Source organism: Bactrocera neohumeralis, chromosome 5 (assembly GCF_024586455.1).
Source record: "Bactrocera neohumeralis isolate Rockhampton chromosome 5, APGP_CSIRO_Bneo_wtdbg2-racon-allhic-juicebox.fasta_v2, whole genome shotgun sequence".
Taxonomy (NCBI): Eukaryota; Metazoa; Arthropoda; class Insecta; order Diptera; family Tephritidae; genus Bactrocera; species Bactrocera neohumeralis.
In genome coordinates, this window is record NC_065922.1 from 43,272,970 (window position 1) to 43,294,856 (window position 21,887).

The 21,887-nt window shown below is 36.7% G+C and overlaps 2 protein-coding genes and 2 long non-coding RNA genes across 4 annotated transcripts in view; 2 read left to right on the forward strand and 2 right to left on the reverse strand.

Moving 5' to 3' along the window:
* LOC126760570 (uncharacterized) overlaps nucleotides 1–21,887 on the forward strand; it is a 439,995-nt gene that overhangs the window by 412,277 nt on the left and 5,831 nt on the right. The window lies entirely within an intron of this gene.
* On the forward strand, nucleotides 5,852–7,726 carry LOC126758465 (uncharacterized). Its single transcript, XM_050472732.1, has one exon. The coding sequence runs from the start codon at nucleotides 5,852–5,854 to the stop codon at nucleotides 7,724–7,726; it is 1,875 nt and encodes a 624-aa protein (XP_050328689.1).
* Nucleotides 11,815–12,229, reverse strand: LOC126760594 (uncharacterized). Its single transcript, XR_007667223.1, has 2 exons — nucleotides 12,169–12,229; nucleotides 11,815–12,065 (listed from the first exon to the last, which is right to left on the reverse strand). It is a non-coding gene; the product is annotated as an uncharacterized LOC126760594 (long non-coding RNA).
* On the reverse strand, nucleotides 19,802–20,361 carry LOC126760593 (uncharacterized). Its single transcript, XR_007667222.1, has 2 exons — nucleotides 20,164–20,361; nucleotides 19,802–20,060 (listed from the first exon to the last, which is right to left on the reverse strand). It is a non-coding gene; the product is annotated as an uncharacterized LOC126760593 (long non-coding RNA).

The following is a 21,887-nucleotide window of genomic DNA, read 5'->3' on the forward strand; positions in this document are numbered from 1 at the left end:
ATACATACATACATACACTTGCAGACATACAAGCAGTGCAGCCTGAGTGCCCGCTGTAACGGTGTCAGCTGCTGTTCTTACCAACCAGTTAACAAGCACTTGCACATTGTTGCTACCTTTGTTGACATTGTTGTTGTTGTTTGTATACTAGTTTGTTTTGTTTGAGTTTCTTGTTCTTCCATTACAGTGGTTATCTTCGCGTCTTCGTCGCCTTCTTCGTGTGTGCGCTTAGCTTTTGTTGCTTTTAAGTAGCATTTGCTTTCAGCTATTATTGGTTGGCATGTTTTGTTGCTGTTGTTGTTGTTGTCGTATTCACTAAATATTGCGCTTAGTATTTGCATAGCAAATTACTCATTTGTTGTTTGTTGTGAGCACATATAGGTACTTGTTAGGACACACACACACACATATATATATACGTGCATTGGGTATGCGTTTGAACAAGTGACCCTCTGTCTGCAGCGCTGAGCGCCACCGCACTGACCACTTTCCCTATAAATATTTACACGCTGGTAATTAGCAAATTTGCGCAGCTACTGCATTAGCCCTCGCTTGTTAGCAATTTGGAAATGCTTGCAAATCGATTGCTTTGTTTGAGTATTGCAATCGGTGTGAAAATGTTCACTTTAAGGCGACTTAATTTTACAGGATTTATTTGAATTTCAATAAAAATCTTATATAAATATTAAAATGTTTACAAAAGTCATAGTAAAAGTAAAATTTATATATTCGTTTGATGTTAAAGAATAAATTTCCAAATTTGTTCCATTTTAATGTAGATAATTAAAAAAAAAAAAATCATTAGAAAGAAATCCCATTTCCGAAAGGGCAGGTTTGGTTAGGTTGATGGTCTAATAGAGAGTTGAACTTTGACTAGAAAGAAGAAATTGTTTTCGATCTTGGGTCAAAATGGGCGACCGCGAGTACCGAAGGTGGCGGCTGGCCATGCGAAGCCCAGCTATCTAGTTGAAGAGAAGAGGATACCTTTCTTTCTAGTGTACCTTTTATTTACTAACTCATCAGCTTAACAATTTCCTACGATTTCATTGATTGTCATTTTATTAATATTAACTGTTAATCAGATCAAATTTGAAGATAAACAAACAGCTGATTGTCGTTTTATTAGTTCAATGACAATGGATAGAAGATAAACATTGCGTTTGTTAGCCAACCAATTTTTACAAAACCATTTTGTATTACAAAAACATATCAACACGTTATTTTTAAAACTGCGTCATAACATAAAACTTCTTGTTTTATTATTGAAAATTTGAAAACAGCTCTTAGTGTTGCTTGCTTTTCATTCACAATAGATTAAAATCGGTAATTTTTGACAATGTTGCCAACGAAAATGCAGCTAACTCTCTAAAATTTTGAGGATTATATGGGAGTTAGCAACGGAGTTATCTTTACTAACAACTGAATTAACAGTGCGTTCAGGGTTGTTCAAGGGGTACCTAATAGCATTGACAGACGGCAGCATTAATCCGGATTAACGAGATAAACCCTTTTTAACTATTAAAAATTTAGCCACATTTTCCTAGAATGTTTGTTATTTCATCTTTATTTTCTAAAGGGTTTTAGCCTACAAAGAAAGGACTACTTCTAGTCCATGAGCGATTTCTGATCAGCCATCTTACCTAACCTAACCTAACCAAACCTAGCCTACTAAGTATAAATTTCGCTAAATTTCAAAGGCTGATACCTGAGCTTAACTTCCTATCTTCAATAGTCGCAAGTTTTTGTAAATGCATCTTCTACAATAGCAGTTTAACTCCTATACTTAAGATTTCGGAACATTCCATTGTATAAGAGAACAAAATCTGTTTTAGATCCCAGTTTGACTATTTTTTTTCTTATCGCCCTTCGGCAAGCATTAACTTACTTTACTGGCATAGACACCGCTTACGCGATTATAGCCGAGTTAACAACAGCGCGCCAGTCGTTTCTTCTTTTCGCTACGTGGCAATTGGATATTCCAAGCGAAGCCAGGTCTTTCTCCACCTGGTTCTTCCAACATAGTGGATGTCTTCCTCTTCCTCTGCTTCCCCCGGCGGGTATTGCGTCGAATACTTTCAGAGCTGGAGTGTTTCCGTCCATTCGGACAACATGACCTAGCCAGCGTAGCCGCTGTCTTTTTATTTGCTGCACTGAACTGAACTCCATCGAACCAAAGAACCATAAATCTTTCGCAGAACCTTTCTCTCAAATAGGTTAGGTTAGCTTATGCCTGATGGATGTCACTCTATAGATAGACGTATGTGACCTTTGTAATACTAAACAGAGGTTGATTTTAATACGTATACGAACTGATTTTTACGTCATTCCGGACGTCTACGCGTTTTGCAAAGTTTAATAGAGGCTTGATATCTATTTTTAATGCTTCATCCAGTCCCTTAAACTATGAAGTTCCTAGATATCAAAGTCGAGTTCAAGATAAAGCCGAACAGAAGCAAAGGAGGTGGTCCAGCGTTTTTTACTCATATACTTGTACTTTCTTACTCTCTTTCTATATGCTAATAATGCTAGCCCGACTCACATGTGATGCCAGTAAGTTGTAACATGTGACTGAACCAAAAACCATTCTGCAGCTGTTCGAGACCGTGTAAGTATAAATATGAGTCCCTAAGGCATTCCATCTCACCCTGATCCGCCTGTCAGCCCTTTCGGTAATTTCATTGTGTATCGTTTTTAGTCACTTGCGTATTTTCGGAATTAGTTGTTCAGTAGTTCAGCTATTTCATTTGCCGGAACGGCCTTGTCGCCTGGAAAACAGTATAGAGTATATATCTGCTTTTCGGCAGCTTTTATTTCTACAACCTCCTTACTAAGATCGTTCTCAATGCTCACCAATTTTCACTTGCTTACCTTGAAACGAATTTTTGACCAGCAAAATCATTCGCCAAATATCGGAACCGGTTGTACTTAATTAAGAACCTCGTAAAAAAGCCCCTGGAGCTTTTGGTGAGTCTCTGTGGATAAGTATGACCTGACGTTGTGCTGATGGAAAATAATTTCTTTCCTATTGGCTGAAACTGGCCGATTGCTACCTTCAATTGTTAAAAGTCCAAATCCTTATTAAGTAAGATTTTGGTTATTGAGTAGCAAATCACAGAGCAATGATTCACTGGCAGTCCCACCAAACATATAGAAAAATCTTCCTGATGGTCAATCCTGGCTTAGCCACCGTTTCCGCTAGATGTTGTTGCAAGTGGTGCGTTCAATAAATAATGTTTTGGCTTTCCAAAGCGTGGGTTGCGTTTATTGGAAAACATGATATTTTGGCATTCATTTAAGCACAAACATTCTGTATTGGATTGCCGTCTAATGACTATGATGGTCAATCTAAAGTAACAATATGTTTTCTTGCTTTTTATGAATGCAGAGTCTGCTCACATGTTTCGGATCATTATTTTTTTCAGTATGGTTTTTTTGTCGTAAAGCATTTCAGCCGACTTCAGTAAACCCTTTTTATACATTTTTCTCATATTTTAAGGTTACTGTGAAGTATCTCAAAACCCCAAATCCATGAGCAGAAAAGCATCCATAGACGTGTACTTTTTGGGCGTGCTTAACACTTCCTATAAATGTTTGTACTTCTTTTAAACAGCTGGTTAATTTTTATCGACCATTTAGTCTACTCGTATTATCTCGAAGGTATTCGAAAGAATATTTTTACGTAGGCTTTTGCCGGTGTTGCAAGACAAACTGCTTATTCTGAATCGTCGGTTTGGCTTCAGAAAATTTTATGGCAAAATTGAACAATGGAATAGGATAGAAAATAGATATAAAAGATTATAACAGATGATAAGGAAAATAATAAATACTGCTCTGCTGTGTTCCTTTGTATCCGCCAAGCATTTGACAAAGTCTGGCATCTAGGTATATTACTCCAATTAAAGGAAAAACTACCAATGCCTTATTGTTTGCTGCTAAGGTCTTACTTAGACATTCGCACGTTCTATATTAGATGCCGTGATCGGATTTGTGACCTATTCGTGCTGGCGTGTCCCACGGCATTGTACTCGCTCCTGTGCTTCCAGTGATTAACTCTGCTTCTATACTGATGATACTGCATCGTTAGCATCAAGTGGTTACCCTAATACTGCTTCCAGAAAACTGCAGATGCAATTGAATTCTCTAGAACCGTGTCCCACTAAATGGAACATTGGTCTCAACAAACATTGGTCGGTACAAGTAGTATATACCCTCAGCAAAAAAAATTGCGCTCAAGTGGCTTGATATGGTCAGTTGTTACCAAAAACAACATTCGCAAAATATTCGGGTATTACAATTGATAAGAGGCGCACTTGGAAAGATCACGTAAAAATAAAAAGAACTCAGCCAAGATTAAAGTTGGCTCAGCTATACTGGGTCTTTAGGCCAAGATCCCGCTTCAGTCTAAGGAATAATTTGCTAATTTATAAGGTAATACTGAAGCCAATCTGAAAAGTAATTCATGATTTTCAAAATAAAGTTCTGCGGACCATAGTGGTACCAATCCTATCTATGTGAGAAACGATGTCCTTCACCGGGATCTAAAGTTGTTCACTGTAAAGGCAGCAATCGAAGAATTTAGCAGACGTTATCTCTTCCGTTTTGAGCATCATGAAAATTTATAAATTTATTATTATAATATATCGATTCAATTAATGTATGCAATTTTTATTTTTTTATTTAATTTAATTTTATTTGTTTCTGTTTTTAATTATTTAATGTCATACCACCATAATCAATCAAACACAATGATTGTTTTTATGAAATTTAGTTGTTGGTTATTTTTAATTAAACAGATTCTAAATATATTGAAATTTACAAAAAAAAATAATAATCAATAAATGATACTTTTCTCCAATGTCGGTTGATGTTTTCCAGCCCCCACTGCAAACTTTGTTTCAATGTGCGATCTCTGAAGTCCATCTCGTATTTTATTAAGCTTCTCCTAGACTGACCAGTTGTTTCTTCTCAAAAAGAGAACAATAGTTTTAACCTCACTTTTAGATGTTATCTGATTCCTCTCACTTCCTGGCTTTTCAGCTACGTTGCCAGTTTTTTCCAAAATGATCAGACCACCTCTTCGGGCGTACGACATTCGTATGTGGAATTCCATAACGATAAGCAAATTTTTGTGTTGTCAAAATTCTTAAATTTAAAATTTTATTCATTCTATATATATTTTTGTAACTTGATCCTGTGTGAAAATAATGGAAGCCTAACCAAGGACCCTTTTATATCTACACCTAATTTGAACGATATTTGCTCAAGCTACTCCACATTTGTGAGTTTGTATCACAATCTTTTTTTAATATACATACATACATAGAAACATTCCGCTATTTTCTTCCAAATTTCTGATATTTTTTTTTAGAATAAACTTATTCAAGCTAAAAAACAATTTAAAAAAAATCCGCAGAAAATTGTAGGTTTAACTATGGTTCCATAGAGTCAAAGGCCAGCCTTTTCTGAGAGTCCCCACCTTTTGTCCATGTTGTAGACTTCAAGTACAGAGAAATACTATATATTTCAGCGTCTAAGTACATATATGCTCTAGGATTAATTGTTATTATTTGGGGAGTATGTTCTTCTGCTTTCTTTCGTTTCCCTTGCAACAATGAATGCACGAACTTTAAGTCATTAGGCGAAGTAATAATTTCAATAAAAGCAATTGACCTGCGTTGACCTGCATACTAATCAGTAAAAGCCAAGAAATTTGTCAATAAAATGCTGCTTTTAAAGTAAATATTTTCCCAGCAGTTAAAGTTGACCTTCATTTTTGTTGAAGAAGCAAACACGAGTACCATGAATTGAGCGAACTTGCATTTCTACACCTACGTCGAAAGTAAATGTTGCAATGCTTTGGTTAAGGTCGCATGTCTCCAGCGCGCTACTGCAACTCATGGCGGACGATTCGATGGAAGACGTTACACTACAACGCCGTCGCGACGCTATCGATCGGATAATTGCGACAGTGCAAGCGGAACGAGCTATATTGTCTATAGCCTACTTTGGCGCGATCACCGATATCGAACCATATATAACGGCTGCAAACACGACACCCAAATTCGTGATGACCGAGGGCTGCAACGATCCACTCAGCGGCGGAACAGCTGCCGATAAATTCAGCAGCAATATATTTTTCATTGCCGTCGGTCAATTGCTGCGCAATCCCATGTGGCAGCGCATGAACAACGTGCTTGGCGATATACAGAGTCGTGTGCGAGGGCTCTTCGTAGTGCCGCGGCATATGACACGTCGCCAGATACAACTCAGTCAGTTGGGCGAGCACTTTGAGTGGTGTTGGCGTAATGGCTTCATCAATGCAATGATTCTGGTGGACGACGGTATGCGAAACGACACCGAGCACCCCTTCACCGTTTATGGTTACGACCGTTTTCCACATTTACAAGTACGCCCGATGTCGGTGCATGCCGTGTGGTTTAGTGATAAACTGAAGAATTTCCAACGCAGCAGTATCCACACCATTTATCAATACGATCCACCGCGTGTTTTTCAAATACAAAAATCCTGGGCGGAGAATGACGTGAAAACCGTCGGCTACGCGGCTGAAATGTTGCAAGCATTCGCGCGGGCACACAACGCTACGCTGGACATCATAATGCTGAACAATTCAAGTCGTTATAATATTATGAGCGTCATTGATCAGTTGCGGCGCGGCGTTTTGGACATTGCAATGAATCCATATTTCTTTTATCCGGGTGTGCGTCTTAGCTATCCTGTACGCATGTTGCAGTTTGCTATTGTGGTGCCATCCAACGGTGAAATTGAACGTTTCCATTACTTTGTGCGTCCCTTTCAAACGCAGACTTGGATCTGCTTTTTGCTGGGTCTCTGCTATTTGAGTTTGGTGCGTCGTCTGTCGGAGCGTTTAAGCGCCTATTTGTACCCACATCTGCATCCCAGCTTCGGACGCGGTTGTCTTGAGATTTGGCGTCTGCTGCTCTTTCTGCCCATCAATATACCTAGCGAACGCAAGTGCTTTCGTTGGCATGGCGCCGCCACATTTTTGCTTACCGTTATACTGGGCTTCATTCTGACCAATCTCTATCAGGCTTCGCTCACCAGCTTTCTCGCCACATCCGTTTTTCGTCCGCAACTAAACACATTGATGTCAGTGTTCGAGCACAATGTCAGCGTGAACACCAACTATAATGAAATGGAATTCATACGCAACAGCAGCAGTTTGCCGCGAGATTTCGGTCGTCTGCTGATAGCGCGCGATCCGACCGATTTGCGTGACGAACTTTTCGCCTTGCGGCCACGCGCTTATACCGCCTGTGTGGATGTTGTCAACTTTGCTTTGGCCCAGCAGCAGCACATGGATCGAAAGCCGCTGCACGAGTGCGAGGAAAGAATAACCACGCTGCCGTTCGGTTTTATGCTGCCGCCACGCTCACCTTATGAGCACATCGTGAATCGGTTCATATTACGCGCGGAGGCGGCTGGACTGACGGTCAGATGGCTACGAAGCGCAAATACTGACGGATTTCGTGCGGGTATCTTACGTATGCGTGTAAGAAATCTACCCCCGAAGCAACCTTTGAATTTGGAGTATTTTCAATTCGCCTGGATTGTGTGGTCCGTGGGATTGTTGTGCGCTTTATGCGGATATGCTTTGGAAAACCTGCGATATTGGTTGCAGCGGCAAAAGTCAATAATGGTGCGCTATTGTATGCGCGGTGCATTGAAGATTTTAGAAAAAGTTTGAAAAGTAGCTTGCGATCTTGAATGTTATTTGTGTTGTTGGTATTAAAATCGAATATCCTTCATTAAAAATCATTTTATATTTCGTGATTTGGCACCTCAGTGTAGCAAGCTCTAAGCTTACAATTTGATCGTGAAGTTTGACAATTTTCATGGCGAGCATACTCAGAACGTTTTGATATACGACCGATGTTTGTGTTGCTTACAGTATCTTAAAATATTCTTCTCCATCAAAATATGGAATTAAATCGCGACTATTTTTGCGCGATAATTTTGTACAACTTTCGACGTGGATTAACTCATCAAGAGTGCATATATGAACTTAGTTCAATTCTTGGCGATGAAGCTTTTTTAAGGGCCAATGTTTATCGATCGCACGGTGAATTCAATCGAGGTCGTATATTACTTTAAGACGTATTTAGTGAAGGTCGTCCATATCAGTTGACTTTCCGAACACACTTCGAAACACGTCTATAACATCATCACAAGTTATGAAGCGCGAATTTACAGGTATACATATGTATGTCTGAAAGTAAACAGCAGACTCTATGGGTGTTTTAAGATGAGCCGAATCCAAAGAAAGTTATTCGAGCACGAAAAAGTTCCAAGCAAAGGGTTCCCTGTTTTTTGGAACAACTGGATATATCGCAACGATACTACTGGAACAACGCAGAACAGTAAATCAAGATTGATTGGATCGTTACATTATGGCAGATTACTGCTGATCCTAACAAATTATAAGGAAAGCACTCATAAGAAACATTTAATAAAGATATAAGATATGTTTTCGACATTCTGTTTACTTGGATGCTTTATAATTTTTTCAAAGCTAAACTGATATTGTAAATATATGTACATATATATTATTTTGTCTCATGTTTTCTGATTTTTGAAATGTAAAATGAGAATAAAGATTTTAAAACAAACGAGAGCAAATCTTACAAAACCATTGATAGTTTTTTGAACTGAGGGCACAAAAGTATCCAAAACCGATCTTATGCCTAAGGCAACAAAACATTTGTTTATCAGTTTTATTATACAAAACAACGCTACAAGTTCCGAAAAAATTATTTAAATCGGTAAAGAAGCATAATCCTTTTCTTATTTCGCTGCATAATCAAGCCGAACTGATCGGATAATGAAAAAAAAGCAGTTTCGTCATGTCAATGGGTCAATGGACAACATCTGAGAAACTAAAAGCTTCTGTTAAAGATTGACGTGCTCTTAATTCTTGGCAACGTATTTTTCATTAAATATAATCTTGAGATTCATCAACTGTATAACGACTTTAACTTAAAATCAGAGGGTCCATGGGTACAAATTTCTCTGCTTCTCGAGTAAGAAGTGTTTTGACTTCAATTGTTTCTTCAAATTAGCCGCAATTTGCAACACAAATAAACATACTTGCGTTTCTCTTGCAGAAAAATTGTTTATATTATAGCTTCACTCGCTGAGAAGTAGATATCGAGTCGGCAATTATTCTACAAAGTCCTTTCATCAGTTTTAAGACTTGTTCTTATTACAATGATTATATGATTAATGGAGCAATGCATACTTAAAACAAACCAGAAAGAAGTTTTGTTAAAGAGAGGCCGCTAGGAAACAACTCGAGCCTCAACCCATTTATTTAAATGATTACAATAATAATACTCAAATTCGTCATTGCTGCTTGTTCAGTCTTGGATTTTATTCCTAACTCAGAGAAATATATACATAATAAATAGATTGGCGAGCCTTCTTTGACAGTCATTCATCAGTCAACAAACCGTCACTTTTGTCCAAGCGGAATTCAGTTGTGATTTTGGCGAAACTCTCTCGGACCATTATGAGACTGGTAAACATGCTTGCCGAATCCGAAAGTATCGTAAGAAGACCGTAACGTCGAGATCCGATTGCTCGAGTTCAAGAAATAGTCGCAGCTTTCGCATCGTCAATTCAGGCAAAGCCGAGAGCTTCGACTCGTAACTTGAATTGCATTACAGCGGATAATTTAAGATGACTTAAACCTGTTTCCGTACAAAGTTCAAAAATAAGCCGGCAAAACCTTCTATATTTGTCTATTCGTCTGAAGTTTTGCCAAAAAAATTACTGAAATGAAAACAATAACAAAAATATTTTCGAAATGGCCGAAAAACAGAATTACTTGATAAATTGCCTGTTTATGTCTGATGAGACCTGATTTTGATCTAAACGGAAATGTAAACAAGCAAAATTGGCGTGAATCAAATCCAGAAATTTTGCATGAGACGGTACTTCAACCAGAATGAGGCACTGTGTCAAGGTGTATTGTCGGGCCTTACTTCTGTGAAGAAAACACTAACAGCAACTGTCAATGTGCACCGTTATTTAAAAATGTTGAATGAGTTCTTTTTACCCAGAACTGCGCCAAAGTCGCACTCCTCTCAATAGCGTATGATTCCAGCAGACCAGACTTTTAATTGAATTCAACCCTTCACGCCGCAATGTATAATGTATATAATGGAGGTCATTAACGGTCCATAAATTTTTGAACTAATTAATTATAAAAAATAAAATAGCTATGCAATAAAAAAGTAACGGTTTGTTTTTACAGCACGATTCCTGGGTCACCTGTAAAGGGTGATCCAAGTAAAAGTACTGCTTTCAATAGCCTTTTTTTGATAGATCACGCGTAAAGCGCCCAATACAATACACCAGCATGCTGGTGCAATAACCTGATTCAAAAGGAAAAACTATTTTGGGGAGAATTTTTTGGTCTATGTGAATCAATGCCGTGCCTATGGCGAATGAAGAGTGCGGAATATTTACCAATCCTTAATCCAAACACGCTTTTTTCTTTCATTTTTTTCGTTTTCTTTTCAAGACAATAGCGATAATAATTCCTGCACAAATTTTGTCTCCGTCCATAACGACTTTTTCCATGAAAAAAATTAATATTGCGCCAACATGCTGATGCAGTGTATGTTTCAAGCTTGTTGGCACCTTTAGGTGCATGCGCCAGCATGCTGGTGTAGTGTATTGGGAACTTAAGTCGTTTCAAGCAGTCTTGAAGTGTCTTGCATTTCCCCATGGAAAGACTAAGGCTTGAACAACCTTACCTTGAAAAAAATATACTTGTCGCGCTTCGCTCAACTTATGGTAAACTTAACTGGTCTCCTGAGTGTACTATGCGCAACGCTATCATCCCTGGATAGTCGATTCGGCGAAGTTCACAACAACTTGTACTGATGTATGGAACAACTTGAAACATTTTACGCCGATATATTAAATTGAAAGCAGACAAAATAGAGTTTGTGCAAGAACTGAAGGCGCTCGACCTTGCCACGCGACTACGTTTCGCTCTATGGGCTCTTGAAAAGTTCCAAAAAGATCCAACGCTTTCGAAACAAATTAAATTCTGTCAATGAGTCCCATTTCTAGCTCAATGGGTATGTAAGCAAGCACAAATGCCGCATTTGGGGCAAAGAGCAACCGGAAAAGATTCAAGAGCTGACATTTCATCCAGATAAATCAACGATTTGGTGTTTGCATATCGCGCCATAATAACCGATTGTTTAAGGCCTGAAATTGAAGCTCGTGATCTCGGCGACATTTGGTTTCAACAAGATGACGCCACTTTGCCACAAATCGCATCAATCAATGGATTTATTGAGAGAACACATCGGTGGGCAAATAATTTCACGTTTTGAGCCACCAACGTCTTGTGATATCACACTGTTAGACCTTTTCCTGTGGGGTTATGCAAAGTATATGCCGAAAATCCCTTAACGATTCTGGCCATGGAGGAAAACATCACGCGTGTCATTCGCCAGTTACCTGTCGGATGGACTATCTGAGACGCAGCCGCGGCCAACATTTGAAAGGGATAGCCATCTAAAAATTAATGACAAAGAATGTTCTTTCGAACGATAACAAACAATCCTCATTAAAATTGAACCCCGAAATGTGTTCCCCTTTATAAGTATTGCCTCTGAATTTAAGTTTTTTCAGTGTTCGAAATGATATTACTGCGTAAAAACAATTCGAATGATCCAGACCTTAACACAATTTTTAGTAAACCTTTTGTTTTACTTCATCTGATTAGGACCAGCCATTTATATAAATCAAATCAGATTATACAATATTTTATTTATTCAAACCAAGTACTTTGCTTAGAAATACTCCAATCGCATACATTCAGTGTTGAGGTATATCTAGTGGCCATGGTGGGCATCCTTGTGGTGTCCGGCTGTTTGGGGTTGGGCGCCGTGGCTTGGGCTTGGTTGTTGTTTTTGGGGTGTTGGGCGGTTGTTACCTAAAATATGTGCTACATCACCCAAAGTGGTGCCCAAAATGGCCAGCAACAAAGCGAAGAAGATAAAGAACTGCAATTGAACAACAAATTAGCAAGCGATTATATGCCGTTAATCCGTAAATTAGAAATTAGACTAGAAATAAGCGATAAGCGTTCGAAGAGCGCGCACTCACTTTCATGTCTGCTGAATACGACGAAGTCAACTATAAACTGCGTCGCAAAGTGGTGAAGCTGGTCCTTTTATACAAATGAATGCCGAAAATGTTTTTTGTTTTGTTTTATTTTTAATTAATTGAATTATATAGGTTTATATATGTAAATAAAAATATATCGCCATATACGCACATTAAGCCAGACATTTGGGAAGACCGGTAGCTGTGGGTTAATAGTCGCCGGGCGATTGCTGTTTCGTATGCAAATAAGATGGACTTCCGCTGAGATATAGGTATCAACTAGTACCAGCTTGCTGCTGAAATACCAGTTTCGAAGTTTTATTTAAATTTAATGCAGTAACGATGCAAATGTTTCTGTTGTGATTTCACCAAAATAAAAGCGATCGATAAACAGTGCCTTTTCACTTTATTAATATGTGAAATTTCAAGAAATGAATCGTACTAGGTTCTCATAAGTATATACTATATATGATAACCGGTTTCGTAGTGAGTATTTTAATAACTGCTTTAAATATTGCTTTTGGCGCCAATAAAATTAAGTTTATATTCAATAAATTTCTTTTTGCCGAATAAATTTTATTTACAATTGCAACCTATTCGGTAACACTGGTAAACAAAATTATAACTTTTTTGTCAAAGGAAAACTCGTATCATATTTCGAATGTACTTGGGCTACTAAAAAATAATATGTGAATGAAAAAAAATTACACGTCAAGTTTTCTTGTGACATCAGTACAAATAAAGGGTGAACCATTTCGGGGTTCCATACTTTTTTAAAGGGAATGTCAACCATCATTCGAAAGAACATTATTTGGCATTTATTTTTTGAAAATTATCTCTTTCAAAGTGTGGCCGCAGCTACGCCTCAGATGGTCCATCCGTGGATTCCAATTTTCGATGACTCGTTCGAGCATTTAGGCTGGTAACTGGCGAACGACACACGCGATGTTTTGCTCCATGTCCAGATTTATTACGGGAATTTCCGCATATACTTTAGACTTTACATATCATCACAGGAAAAAGTCTAACGGTGTGATATCACATGAACTTGGTGACCTATCGAACCAAATTATCTGCCCACCGAAGTGTTCTCTCAATAACTCCATTGTTTAGTGCGATGTGTGGCATAGTGACGCCGTCTTTTTGTCGTCTTGCTGAAACCAAATGTCGCCTAGATCACGAGCTTTAATCACGTTCTCACCAGCATCATTTTTGAAGAAATATGAACCGATGATTGCACCGGCCTACAAAACAAAACCAAACCGTGTTTTTTCTGAATAAAATGACTGCTCTTGAATATATTCAGGTTGCTCTTCGTCCCAAATGCGGCAATTTCGCTTCTTTATATACCCATTGAGCCAGAAATGAGCCTCATCGCTGTACAAAAATATGGCTCGAAAACGTTGGGTCTTCTTGGAACTTTTCGTGTACACTCTCAGCTACGATTGCTATATATTCGTCACTGCGTGTTGGACGTGTTTTATTCGGTCGAGTATTATCCAGTAATGAATGCTGGGTCTCAAGATGGGTGATGGTGTTGCGAATATTACGCTCAGTAGGCCGATTATGTTGACCACTGTGAATTTTCGTAGTAAAGTTGAACGATTAGGGAAAAGTCGTTCAAGCGTAAGTCTTTCCATGATAAAATGGCAAACAATACTGCAAGAAAATACAAAGATAGCTGTACACAACTCTCGTGTGATCTGTTAAAAAAGGTCTATTAAATAGAGTATCTCTACTTGTATTACCCTTTATTTTCTTAAAAAGTGCAAACAAGTCCAGATAATAGTGCAGCATATGTATTCTTAGGTGCATATAACACCCCAAAAGTTTACATGACATTATACGTTCTTTTATTAAATCTTTGTAATTTTCCGATTTTTATGATTTACAGAAAATTGTTTTTCTGGTCACGCATCGTTTCTTCAAAGCTCGTATTCTTTATCAGTTGCCGTATTTATGAACTTACAAATACTGCCTCTTTAATTTTTACAGCGCTGACTTTGGGGAACTTCCCTTTCAGTTATACATATCGAATAGGTAGCTTCGGTCTGTTAGCCGAAGACATTTTTGGATACTGGGTAGCGTATTTGAACTTGGTTGTAATGATTTTTGTTTGGGTCTAATAAAATAACAATCATTTTGGAACGAAACAAAGTCAATCATGTACTTTGATTGTTCAGTTTGTATGGCAGCTATATGCTATAGTGATTCGGTTCTGAAATTTAAATAGCTTCGTGGGGTGAAAAGGTGTATAAAATTTTAGATCAATATCTTGAAATTGAGGAACTGGTTCGCGCACACACAGCTCGTCACGCTAATCAATTACATATAAACTTTATAGGGTCTTCGACAAACAAACTTCTTAGAAAGCTTCATATACCCTGTGTAGGATATAAAAAGACATATAATGAAAGTTAAAGGCAGGATTTCAAAGTATTTATAAATACATAAAAAACAGTCCAAAATACGCTTTTAAATTTAAAGTTAAATCTTAGGAGAAATAATTGTGAAGTTTTACTGTTAGGCAGGTAGCTACGTGCTGTTGAAGTAATGTGCTTAACGTTCTTTTAAGACTACCTCAGAATTCTTAACAAATCTGTCCTCATTCTATGTATTTTCTGTAAAAATATATTTGTTTCTATTTATTTTCTCTGAAAAGTATGTTTGATTATACTAAAGCTGATAGCATTTGCCCAGACATGTTTTTTTAATGTTTTTAGACCTACTACACCCCAAAATATTAATTAGTGATAGATTTTCAAACTCACTGTATTGCTACCAGAAGGTGATATTGTAAAAAAAAGACAAAATAAAGTTGCCTACTCTATTTTCTGACCATCTCATAAACAAGTCAACCTGAGCGTCAATGAGCAAACCTGTTTTCCCTTCAACAGCTGACATATGACGTTAATAATAAACAAAAGCAAAAATATTGGTCAATTCTATTGTTGCTAATTTTATTAAAAGACTTTGTAGGCACGTTCTGTTCATGCACTGATTTTATACATACACATATTTTATTAATAAGTATAGCAGTGTGAATCTTAATTAATTCTCGAAGTATACAAGAATTGAAGGCGTGTTAAAATTGCTGGGTGTCTGCTAAATATTTTATAGACAAACTTTGAATATGAAAATAAAATGTCAGGCAATGTCCAATGCTATTTTTTTTTGTTTTGTTCTACTTGATTTAAAAAAAAGCGTGGTAATGACATACTAGACTTATTATCTACATTAATTTTAATGTCATATCTTATTTACTATTTGTCTGCTACTAACATCACTATTATTATCTTTACTGGCGTAGGCACCGCTTAGGTATCTATAGTAGTGCGAGTATAGTTGTCGTTTCTACTCTGCGAATGCCAGTCACCTTGTCATGGAGCAGGGGCTTAAGTCGCATGGCATGCTCGGCTCCTCCCAAGAGCTAACAGCCCTTAATGAGTGCATAATAAACGAAATCTTCATTGGGTGTGGATAAATCGTCTCGTTCCATAGAGTGCACTTTAGAGCTGGTTGGCTATTAGTCGACTGTCAGGACGAGAAGACGGTCATCTGGCTAGCGGAGATCGCTCCGATGCTGGAAGAGGTGTGAAAAGATACCGCCACTCCATAGCACGACAGTATTTCTTCCCGGAGCGTAGGCAAACCCTACGATTTTACAGCGTGGAAGGTAGTCGCGAGAGTTACAACTTCTAACGTTATTACAAAATTAACAATCATCATGGTGGATTGTTTAAAGGAATAATAACATTATTCTGCATATTAATAAGATAAATTCCATCACGCTCAGCTTCTAATCCATGACTCTGTGGCATGGCTGTCTTCTAATTACAATTATTACTTCCTTACTCTTAGGATTCTCCTGAATCTTTGTATTTGAAATTAAAAAAAAAACGTCATTAACTAGCTAAATGAGTCTCAGACCCCCCTCACAATATTACACTCCCACATCATCATTCCACACTACATCTTCATTACACACCACATCATCATTAGATCACGAATCTAACATACATGAGGACACTATAAAAAAAGAACAAAAGGGACCGACGGACAGAGCACCAGCCTCTTTTTGGCTTTCGATCACACATCACACATCGCTTACGTTTCTCTGTGCCCTTTTTTAATTTCGATTTTCGTGCGCATTTTTAATACTCATAGATACACATAGTATCTGCTTCCATAGGAGTAGGCCTATTGAAATTCCTAGACCTATAATAGCCACTGTTATTGCTAGTCCAGGTATTTCTAGAGTACTGTCTAGAAAAATTATTTGTATTTTGAATTTTACATTTGTTTGACCTCGAAAATTGTATGTGTTATTAGTTCTATTATTTTGTTGCTGACGAATTATTTGTACGTATTGGCCTGTAATTTTGTTGATTGTTAAGACTATTAGCATATCTAGGCCCAAAACTTTGTTAGCCTGTACTGGGCACATTGTGTTGTGTGCTATAATCTTGATTTCTTCTTTGGAACATATTGACGTTAAATTATTGGAATTTTTTAAATGAATGATTTTAATTACCTTCATCTAATCTTAAGAAGCTATATATAAATTCTGATAACTGAGTCAATGAAATTGAGTTCCTCATTGCATAAGCACAAGTCCCTGTGATTTGCTAATACGTTGAATAAACATTTCCGAAAAAAGTGGAGTGCCGGTTTTCAGGCTGATTACTGTTGAACATTGTTAAGGGATACTCTAAAAACAAATTATCGCCGAAAAACATCGACAGTAACATTTTAAGGTAGTCTTTGGTTAGTAAAATAATATAACAATAATATATCTATCGCTGTTTTTTTTTAAGAAAAGTCCTCATAGCAAAAACTTATAGGTGATAGAAGAAATCTGTAGCTATTTTCTGCATTTGTGGCAATTTTTACATAATAAACACTTTGTTCTGTTCATGTCAGAAAAAACAAGTGGATTTTTGCTCACCAGTGTTATGTATTGAAATTTAATTCTAAAAATTGTGTAATTGCTATTACACAATTTTCCAAAGTCCTATTATTATGAACAATTTATTTAAATTGATTTATTTTTCTTTTTCTAGAACTTCTGTTTTTTTAAATGTAATTAATTTCACTTATTTTCAGGTTTTTTAACAATTTCTTTTTACAGTTAGACCACCCTATTATTTTCTTTACGGAAATTTCAGTATGTATCTTATGCCTACAGGTTTACTTTCACTGGGAGTACAAGATCTATCAAAGACTTGCTCCTACAATTTTAAAGTCACTGGGAATTTAAGATTTTGGAATCACTGTGTTTTGGTCTTTGATAACTTATCTTATTTTATACATACATACAAGTAAGTATATAATATAACACTACTATATTTCAATATTTAATTTCATCTTACATTTTTTTCACCTTCTTCAAAGCCGCTGTTGCCGCTGTGGATGTTGTTGTTTTTGTTATAGCTGCTGGTGCTGATGTTTATCAGCAAAACCTACCACCGAGACGGATCACTCCTTACCACGACAATGCGAGCTCTCGCACATCGACTGAAACAACTGACTTGACTTCTGTTTGTTCCAAAGAATAACCTAATGGGTCAACGTTTTTCGACAGCTGAAGAGGCGGTTGATGCGTTCAAAAGAAGGTTTGGGAGATACCTCAATCAGAATGGCAAAAGTGCTTTGAAAATTAGTTCAAACGCATGCGAAAGTGTAGTCTTAATGGAGAATGTTTTGAAAAACAATTGAGCGATTTTCGATGATTTATATCAATTTGTTCTCTAGTTCCGAAATATAAAAAGTGTTTGGTGGGATTGGAAAGGAATCATACACTATGACCTGCTCCAGCCTGGTCGAACGATTAATTCTACATTTTACTGTCAACAACTGATGAGATTGAAGCAAGCTATCGAAACAAAACGGCCAGAACTGAGCAACAGAAAGGGCTTCGTTTTCCATCAGGACAACGATAGAACACACATATCTTTGATGACTTGGCAAGAACTGGGAGAGCTTGGCTGGGAAATTCTGATGTATCCACCATATAGTCCTGATCCTGCACCATCGAACTACCATATGGAACTACCATATGTTGAACTGCCTTAAATGTAGAACTCCCTTAACGACCTATTGTTGGCTTCAATTTTGAGAAGTTCATTCAAAATTACTTGTCTTTTTCGGCCAGAAACTATTTGTTATTTTTACACTGATGGAATAATGTCTCTAGCGGAAAAATATCAAAAACTGATCGACCAAAATGGTACATATTTGGTTCATCAAAGTTCATAAAAAATATTATATAAAAAAATAAGTTGAAGTTTGATTAGATTTTTCGACAACCCCATATGTAAGTATACTATGCTACTTAGTTTCATGTATTCTCATTTTTGGAATGGAAAATGAGAATAAAGCTTTTAAATTAAACGAGAGCAAATCTTACAAAACCATTGATAGTTTCTTGAAATGAGGGCGCAAATGTATCCAATACCGATCTTATGCCCAGGGCACCAAAACCTTTGTAGATCAGTGTTCGGATGCAAGACAAGGCTATAATTTCCGAACAAACTCTTTAAATCGATAAAGAAGCAATCTGAACTGATCGGCAAATGAATAAAAAGCAGTTTTTTCATGTCAGTGGGCCAATAGGCAACATCTGAAAAACTGAAAGCTTCTGTGAAAGATTGATTTTGTATTAAACTACATTTAGAACTTAATTTTAATAAAATGCTCAGGTTTTTCATATTCATTAATTGTGTCCGACAATTAACACAGCGAATTTAAGATCAGAGGCTACGTAGACTCAAATTCCTCTGTTTCTCGAGTAGAGAGTGTTTTGACTTCAATTGTTTCTTCAAATAAGCCGCAATTTGCAAAACAAACAAAAAATCTAGGTTTCGTTTGTGGAAAAATTGTTTATGTTATCGATTCAAGCGATAAGAAGTAGATGTCGTTGTTGATGTTTTGTTTAAGGTAGGCCGCTAGAAAACAACTCGAGCCTCAACCCATTTATTTAAGTGATTACAATAATAATACTCAAATTCGTCATTGCTACTTGTTGAGTCTTGGGTTTTATTCCTAACCCAGAGAAACATATAATAAATAAATTGGTGATATATTATTGCGGAGCTTCAACGAATATTGGAAAACAAACTAATATAAAGAAACTCCACTTTCCGCTAGCCCCCAAGGTCACCTGTTCTGACTGAGCCAGATATTTTTTTTGGGATTATGTCAAGCAAGAGATGTGCAAGACGAAACCCAGAAATCGAAATGAATTGAGGCATTAAATCGATAGTTGAGGCAATCCACACTTCAACCCTTCAGGCCTCAATGAATAATTTTCTAAATAGGTGTCACTTTTGCGTTGCTGAGCGTGGAGGTCGTTATCGGTCTATAAATTTTAGAAACAATTAATTATGCAAAAAAAAAAATAAATAAAAGTTGCTGTGCAATAACTTAAAAAATGAATGCATTGATTAAAAAAAATTATTATCGCTAGTGTTTTAGCACTATTTCTGCGTCACCCTGTATAAGTATTGCCTCTGAATTTAAGTTTTATCAGTGAAGTGATATTACTGAGTAAACAAAATTCGATTGATACAGACCTTACCACAACTTTTAGTAAATTTTTTTTTACTTCATCTGATTGCTTAGAACCACCCAATTGTTTAAATCAGATTATGCAATATTTTATTTATTCAAACCAAGTACTTTGCTTAGAAATACTCCAATCGCATACATTCAATGTTGAGGCATATCTAGTGGCCATGGTGGGCATCCTTGTGGTGTCCGGCTGTTTGGGGTTGGGCGCCGTGGCTTGGGCTTGGTTGTTGTTTTTGGTGTGATTGTTCCTTATTATTATGTTTTACATCACCCAAAGCGGTGCCTAAAAGGACCAGCAACAAAGCGAAGAAAATAAAGAACTGCAATTGAACAACAAATTAGTAAGCGATTATATGCCGTTAATCCGTAAATTAGAAATTAGAGAAGAACTAAGCCGTAAGCCCTCGAGGTGCGCGCACTCACTTTCATGTCTGCTGAATACGACGAAGTCAACTATAAACTAAGTTGTAAAGTGGCGAAGCTAATCCTTTTATACAAATGAATGCCGAGAATGTTTTTTTTTTAATAATTAATATAAATACAAATATATAATAATAGAATAGTCGTCGGCTGATCTCCGTTTGGTATGCAAATAAGATGGGCTTCCGCTGAGATAAAGGTATGAACTAGTACCAGCTTGCTGCTGAAGTACCAGTTTATAAATTTTATTTTAATTTAATGCAACAGCGAAGCAAATATTTTAGTTCTGAATTCACCACAATAAAAACAGTTGCTTTTTCCCACTTTAATCGTACTATCATTAAATAGTGCCTTTTTACTTTTTTAATATATGAAATTTCAAGGAATAAAACAAATTTCATGGAGAACTTGAATTAGATACAGCTAAGTCGGACCTAAAAAGTAGCATACTTTTAAGTTTATTTTTAAATACTCATATATCAAAACCGGTTTCGTAGTGCGTATTTAAATAACACCGGCTAAGCTTTTGGCGTCAATAAAATTAAGTTTATATCCAATAAATTTCTTTTTGTCGAATAAATTTTATTTACAATTGCAACCTATTCGATAACACTGGTAAACAAAACTATAACTTTTTTTATCACATGGAAACGGACATCATATAATATACGAGATTTATTAAGGTGTCAGTAGGGTAATCGTTTTTCCAAAATTTTTTTTTTCATTTTCTGTTCCCTTATACCCTTAGAATTAATGTAGAAACCCAATTTTCCATTGGAAGGTTTCGAAAAAGGCCCAAAAATAATAATACCGCTCGACGTTCGGAGCGCTCGGAGCGCATACCTCAAACTTCAAATGCGTTTTTTCTCAAAACACACTTTTTAAATTGGCATAAATGATTTTTTAAATGTTCACAAAACGCCTGGCTATCATTCCTATATTTTTTATAATTTATTGACAATGTTATGACAAAATTTATGTAAAAAAACATGGTGAAAAATTAAAAAAAAAAACGTTAATTACTTTTTTATTTATATACATTTTTTCATGGTTTTAGTAGGGACGATAATCATTCACGTACTTTTTAAGAATAAATGGGGTTTTTGTGCTTCAGATGATCCAAACATGAGAAATCGTGTTCGCCAGTGAAAAAACACATCTCACTCACCCAGCCATTTCTCCGGCAGATGTCATCAAAAAATTTCGAAAAAATGTGTTTATACACTCCACGATATCATATGTGATAAAGTTCTATTGTAGAATAAAAATTTCTATGATAAAAAAGTCAAAAGAACAGGCCAGATTACCCTACTGACCCCTTAAAGTCAGTCACTAATGATATGTGATAATAAAAATTGACACATAAGGTTTTCTTGTGTTCCTTTTCGCGGTTTCCTACTTTTTTAAAGAAATATCACAGAAACTTCAAATTTAATGGGAATGTTTATTATCATTCGAAAGAACTTCCCTTGGCATTTATTTGGTGAAGATTATCTCTTTCAAATGTTGGCCGCAACTGCGTCTCAGATGGGATTGTCCGCATACACTTTGGACTTTACATATCCCTACAGGAAAAAGTCTAATAGCCTTGACAGAGGGCAGCGTTAATTCGGATTAACTGCGCACTTAATCAGATCAAAATTTGTAGGTGACAGAGGGCTGCTATGCGAGTTTGAAATTTTCGTAAACAGCTGCTAGTCATTTTTATAATATATTCAATGAAAATG

Excerpts from the sequence above, each read along its gene's own strand:
- LOC126758465 (XM_050472732.1), top strand. The coding sequence starts at position 5,852 with ATGCTTTGGTTAAGGTCGCATGTCTCCAGCGCGCTACTGCAACTCATG.